We start from the raw sequence: 6,997 nt of genomic DNA, 5'->3' as shown, positions 1-6,997 counted from the left end.
CCGGGACTCCAGGATCATGACCTGAGCCGAAGGCAGTGGCTTAACCAACTGAGCCACCCAGGCGCCCAGGACAATGACATGTTAATATGTTAGATGTGATCGTAGTGTTGGAATCATGAAGAAAAATGTCCTATAATTTATGTACCATTCAATTTGCCCATTTAAAGTGCAAAATTCAATGGCTCTTAGTATATTCACAGAGTTGTGCATCCATCTCTACAATCCATTTTAGAATTTTAGAATATTTTCATTACCCCCAAAAGAAACCCCATACCCCTTAACCATCACCTGCTAGTGCCCCCAGCCCCCAGCCCCTGGCGACACCTCATTTACTTTCTGTCTATAGACTAGCCTATTCTGAACATGAAATCAAGCAATATGTGGTCCTCTGTGGTAACTGGCTTCTTTCACTTAGCGTACTATTTTTAAGGTTCACCCATGTCATAGCATGTATCAGAATTTCCTTCCTTTTTAGGGCTGAATGATATTCCATTGTGTAGAGGCATCACATTTTGTTCAGCTACTCATCAGTTCATGGACATCTGGGTTGTTTTTATCTTTTGACTGTTGTGAATAGTACTGCTATGAACATTCATGTCAACTGTTTGAGCACCTGGTTTCAATTTTTGGCTATACACCTAAGAGTGAAATTGTGGGGTCATATGGTAATTCTGTGTTTAACTGTTTGAGGAACTGCCAGACTATTTTCCAAAGCAGTGGCACCATTTTCAATTCCCACCAGCAGTGAATGAGGGTTCTAATTTCTCCACATTCTCACCAACATTTGTCTTACCTGTCTTTTTGATTATGGATATCCGAGTGGATATGGAGTGGTGTCTCACTGTGGTTTTCATGTGCTTTTCCCCCGATGGCTAATGATGCTGATCAATCACCTTTTCATGTGTTTGTTAGCCCTTTGTATATCTTCTGTGGAGAAATAACTATTCAGATCCTTTGCTTCTTTTCTTTTTTTTATTTCTAAATGTACTTTGTTGGTGTTTTGTTTTTTAAAGAGCAGTTTTGGGGGGCGCCTGGGTGGCTCAGTCGTTAAGTGTCTGCCTTCGGCTCAGGTCATGATCCCAGGGTCCTGGGATCGAGCCCCGCATCGGGTGCCCTGCTCGGCGGGAGGCCTGCTTCTCCCTCTCCCACGCCCCTGCTTGTGTTCCCTCTCTCGCTGTCTCTCTCTCTGTCAAATATATAAATAAAATCTTAAAAAAAAAAAAGAGCAGTTTTGGGCTCACAGCAAAATCGAGTGGAAAGTACAGAGAGTTCCCATCCATATACCCCCTGCCTGCACACTCGGCACAGCTTCCCTGACCATCACCACCCTGTACCACATTTGTTACAAATGATGAACCAACAATGACACATTCTTATCAACCCAGATCCATAGTTTAAGTTAGGGTTCACTTGTGGTGTACGTTCTACGGGTTCGGATAAATGTGTAACAACATGTATCCACCACCATCCAGCAAGGTTGCGAAACCTGCTCTAGACCAAGATCTTGTCAGAACAACCTGGGTCCTCTGGGTAGCGTCATACAGGGTAATTTCACTGTGCTGAAAATCCCCTGTGCTTCGTCTCTTCATCCCTCCCCCCCCAACCCCCCCCCCCCGCAACCGCTGATCTTTTTTTTTTTTTTTTTTTTACTGTTTCCTTAGTCTTGCCTTTTCCAGAACATCCGCGTAGTTGGAATCATACACTATGTAGCCTTTCCAGATTGGCTTCTTTTACTTAGTAATATACATTTGAGGTTCCTGTGTGTCTTTTTATGGCTTGATAGCACATTTTGTCTCAGCACTGAATAACATTCCATTGTCTGGATGTATCACAGTTTATCCATTCACCTACTGAAGGACATCTTGGTTGCTTACAGTTTTTGGCAATTATGTATAAAGATGCTATAAACATCCTTGTGCAGATTCCTTTGCCCATTTTATAAATTATTTGTCTTTCATTGGGTTGTGGCCATTTTTTATACATTCTAGATATAGTTCCCTCATCAGATCAGTTGCAAACATTTTCTCCCATGCTTTGGGTTGTCCTTACTTTCTTGATGGTATCCTTTGAAACACAAAAGTTTAAAAGTTTGATTTCTAGTTTATCTATTTATGTTGTTCCTGTTGCTTGTGCTTTTAGTGTCATATTAAAGAGATCGTTGCCTAACCCAAGGTCATGAAGAGTTACATTTTCTTCTGAGAATTTCACAGCTATAGCTCTTACATTTAGGGCTTTGGTCCATTTTGAGTTACTTTTTATATATGGTGTGATATCTTTATCTTTTTATAGACACAGACTAAAGAATTTAGAGGTGGGCGCCTGGGTGGCTCAGTTGGTTAGGCAACTGCCTTCGGCTCGGGTCATGATCCCGGAGTCCCGGGATCGAGTCCCACGTTGGGCTCCCTGCTCAGCAGGGAGTCGGCTTCTCCCTCTGACCCTCTTCCCTCTCGTGCTCTCTATCTCTCCTTCTCTCTCTCTCAAATAAATAAATAAAATCTTAAAAAAAGACTTAGAGGTGAATATACAATGACTGTAATTTAGTCAGACAAAACAGATGAGGCAAATATGGCAATTTTTTTGGATTCATTTCATTTATTTAAGAGAGAGAGAATGCAAGTGGGGAGAGGGGCAGCAGGGGAGGGGGGAGGGGAAGCAGACTCCCCACTGAGCCCACTGAGTGGGGCTGGATATGGTGGGGGGTGGGATCCATGTGGGGGTCGATGTGGGGGTTGATACAGGGCTCCACAAGAGGCTCGATCTCGCCACCTTGAGATCATGACCTGAGCTGAAATCAAGAGTCGGGAGCTTAACTGACTGAGCTACCCAGGCACACCAAATCTGGCAAAATTTTGATAGCTGCTAAATCTAGGTGATAGGTTTATGGATGTTAATTCCACTCTTCTCTATTAAAATTTTTTTTCTTTAAATGATAGAAAATAAAAGGAAATGATATAGAAATAAAAATCAGAAAAAAACTTGATGAGTGAAAATGTCACTAATAAACTTGTATTTATTTTAACTTGCATTTTAAAGTAAATTATTTATAAACTCTAGCAGTTTATAATCAGTTAGAAATTATTTGCCACACTCCTAAGAAAAACACCCAATAGAATGGATGCATCAGGGTGTCTTGGCACTGCTCTTAAGAACCAGTGTTCTGGAACTCCTTGCTCTTATAGCAACTGCTAGCCACATGTGGCTGTTGAGCCCTTGAAATACAGTGAGTCCAAATTGAGACGTGCTGTAGGTGAAAAGTATACACTGGATTTCAAAGACTTCATATGAGCAAAAAAAGAATGCAAAACATCTCATTTTTTTTTATATTGATTACATGTAGGAGTGATAACATTTGGGACGTATTAGGTTAAATAAAGTGTGTCATTAAAATAACATCACTGGTTTCTTTTTACTCTTTTTAAATATGGCTACAAAAAATGTAAAGTTTGTATGTGGCTTGCGTTATACTTCTTTTGGACAGCACCGTTCTGGAGAGAAAAGGACTGAGTTCAAAGGCCTGCATTCTGATTCCTTTGCTGCCTTTTATTAGCCATGTAACTTTGGGCCATTCCTTCCATTTCTCAGCCCTAGGATAGTTGGGAATAAATTCATTCTGCAAATATTGAGGGCTCTAACTATATACAAAGATCTTGGCTAAATGATGTGGGGAATACACGATGAGAAACTGTTCATGAACTCAAATCAGTGTTTTCTCATATTAGCCCTATTGATGAGTCAGTGAAGGTAGAAGCCAACAATGGAAATATCTTATTTTCTCCCCTAACATTTTATCTTCAAATAATGAATATTTTACAATATGTCCAAATTCTGAGATCACGTATACGTATGGCGTATGTTCAATTCATCCTGAGTCTTGAATCTTTGTACGTGTGTTCCATTTTCCTGGAGGCTCTCTCAACTCCACATTCTGTCCAAGAAGTACACTGTGGTAGACCATTGGTGGACTAGCAGACCTAGTATTGACGCCCGTATGTGGTCCCATACCATACCGATGCTGGTTTTGCCACATAACTTGCTTTGACCAATGGGACATTGGCAAATTTGATAATACCAGAGGCTCGATAAATATTTGCTCATTGAGACTTATCTTCTTGGAACACTCCTTCTTGGAACCCTGCAGCCATTCTGTGAGGAAGCCCAAAGAGCCCTGAGGAAAGGTCCATGTGGAGGAAAGGGACAGGGGTTCGTTCAGACAAGTGGTTCTCAAGCTGGCATGATTTTACTCCTTAGGGGACATTTGGCGATGTCTGCAGAGACTCAGTTGTCACAACTGGTGGGAAGTGCTATTGGCATCTAGTGGGTAGAGGCCAGGGATGTTGCTAAACATCCTCCGATGAACAGGACAGCACCATTGCAAGGAATTACCTAGCCCAAATGTCAATAGTGGCAAGGTTGCGAAACCTGCTCTAGACCAAGATCTTGTCAGAACAACCTGGGTCCTCTGGGTCAAAGATAAAGGGCTTCAGAGAGAAAGTGTTTGCACTTAAATGAAATCACCTACAACTGTTCTTTAAAGCCTGCACATTTACCAGTGACAGCTTTCTGGGCAGTCTGCTACTCATGATGATTTTAGATGATCCCAGTGGTACATTTCTCCTTGTTTACCCTCAGCATTCAAGCCTAGTAATTCATCAAAGGGTTGAGCCAACAACCATTTTCTTAGTTGCCCCCACCTAGATCTTGCTTCTCCCTGGTAGTATGGAAGTCATGGTTTGTGAGGATTCAACCCTAGCTTCCAAATCCCTAACCATTAACATTCTCAGAGACCAGGGGCTTTAACTTCTACTGTATGACAGAGTCCATCAGTTTTGTTAGCGAAGAACCATGGCCCTGCCATGCTAACAAGAAACCACTTTCCCCCAGAAAAGAACATGTATATAGCTTGTCTATGAGAAAAATTTTAAGGACATAAAAATTACAGTAATATTGTTAGTAGAAAATTTTATTAGGAGAGTTTAAAAATAATTACATTAGCAGACTCATTCAATAAAAATTTTAGACATATGGTTGAGTATCAGTATAAATCTCATTGCTATGGTAATTAACTGTAAAACACATAGATAATAAATCATTGCAAGTAGGGTTGGGTTTTTTTTTTCTTTTTTAATAATAGAGCACATACACGTCTCCAGGAAGAATGAAAAAGGGGCAGAAATGCTGCCAGAATTGGTGCTTTTGGACAGCTTTTTGGTAGGCAGACCGATTGAGGAGTTTCAAGAAACACTTGATGTGCTAGGTAATCAAATTTGAAAAGTACATGGGCGCAGATGAAAAATCCCAATTACATGAATAATCCCAGGAATCCCCCAAATCCCAATAATAGGAAGTCAGTTTACAGTGGGCTACAACCCGCCTGCAAGTAGCCTTCTGTGTGGATGGAGGACCAATTCTTGGCAACGTTAGGTAAAACCCAGCCATTTATCTGACCTGTTTAATCTGTTGCCATTGAGAAGCATTAAATTGGCCCGCATCACTAACATGCGGGTCCTCCGTTGCCACATAATACATTCCTTTCCCCTACATTTGATTTGTGCCCAGGGGTTGGCTCCAGGACTGCATTTGCTTGAGAAAATCTTTTTTGCTCTGGTCTGCAGGGAGAGAGGGGAAGGCAGTCGGCTCCAGGGCTATGGAGAGCCGTGGGGGAGGGGGGGGTGGCGCGGGACCACCTGGTGGGAGTGGGGGCGCTGGGGGTGAGGTTCCCGGGGTCAGGCCTTTGAGAACTCAACAGGCAAGAAGTTTGCAAAACTGGCCTGATGACTACCTAAAAATGAGGAATCTGGAGGGGCCTTGGTTTGATCCAGTTCACCATCACCATGGAGAGCAACCTTGTCCCTCGATCTGTGCTCAGGGCTCAGATGGCCACCGGCATTGTGGCTTTTTCAAGGACACAGGGCCATTCTGTAGTTCAGGCACCAGCGAATTTTAGCTAAGGACTAGATAGTAAATAATTTAGGCTTTGTGAGCCACAAAGCAAAATGGAGAGGTTATTATGTGGGTACTTACATAACGAGAGAAAACAAATTTTCACAATATTTTTATTGACAAAACATAATAATTTAGTACAACTTTTTGCAGTACACACCTACTAATGAGAGGAAAGGGTTGTGTTTTGTTTTTTTTTTTGGAAGGGGATACTATTTTTCTTAATTGGGTTGCGAACGTAGTACAGCTATGAGCACATAGATTGCAAATGTTCATGTGTAAAAACAGTGCTTAGGTCTCCGGTACAAAAAGGCAGCGCTGTGGATCTGGCCCGCGGGCCACAGTTTGAGAGACCCTTGTAGATGCACACCAGTCGTCTGCGGTGGGTTTGAGGGTATTCCGGAGTGTGGGGGGGGCAGCTCCTGGTTGCTAGACACGTCCGTCGCCTCTTCCTGCACCTCCCTCGGTGCCCAGTGAGGCTGGTCCATTGGCCCTCCCTCTCCAGGCAGGGCAGAAAGGTCAAGAATGGGGCCCAGAGCTCTCCCTCTTCAGCCCCTCCTCCCCCCAGCTCCGCCCCCTCCAGCTCCTCCTCCTCCCGGTCCCGCCGCGGCGCTTTCCCGCTCCTCCGCCCCCTCCAGCTCCACCCAGCCCCGCCCCCTCGAGCCCCGCCCCGACTCCGCCCCCTCAGCTCCCTTCCACTCCGCTCCTCCTTTGGTCGACAGCCGCGCTTTCCCGCTCGCGTCGCAGCCTCCGGTGCCACCGCCGCCTCCGCCATGCCCAACATCGTGCTCTTCAGCGGCAGCTCGCACCAGGACCTGTCCCAGCGCGTGGCCGACCGGCTGGGCCTGGAGCTGGGCAAGGTGGTCACTAAGAAGTTCAGCAACCAGGAGACCAGGTGGGGGCCGCGCCGGCGGCCGGGCCGGGCCGGGCCGGGAAGGGCGCTGGGCGCGCGGCTGGGGGCCGGGCGGGGACCGTCGCCCGCCCGGGACCACTCCGCGGCCGCCCGCTCCCCCTTCCGGGGCGGGACGGCCACGACGCGGCCTCCGCGCCACCGCTG

General features: G+C 45.1%; 1 protein-coding gene across 1 annotated transcript in view; it reads left to right on the top strand.

The window, feature by feature from the left end:
• The first annotated feature begins 6,636 nt into the window (after nucleotides 1-6,636).
• The window catches only part of PRPS2 (phosphoribosyl pyrophosphate synthetase 2), a 38,102-nt gene continuing 37,741 nt past the window's right edge, over nucleotides 6,637-6,997 (top strand). Inside the window, exon 1 of the mRNA XM_027608091.1 lies at nucleotides 6,637-6,835. Coding sequence (XP_027463892.1) covers nucleotides 6,714-6,835 — 122 coding nt within the window. The 5' untranslated portion in view covers nucleotides 6,637-6,713. The remainder of the gene's footprint in view (nucleotides 6,836-6,997) is intronic.

The sequence above is a fragment of the Zalophus californianus genome, chromosome X, assembly GCF_009762305.2.
Source record: "Zalophus californianus isolate mZalCal1 chromosome X, mZalCal1.pri.v2, whole genome shotgun sequence".
Lineage (NCBI taxonomy): Eukaryota > Metazoa > Chordata > Mammalia > Carnivora > Otariidae > Zalophus > Zalophus californianus.
This window is presented reverse-complemented; position numbering and strand designations above follow the sequence as displayed.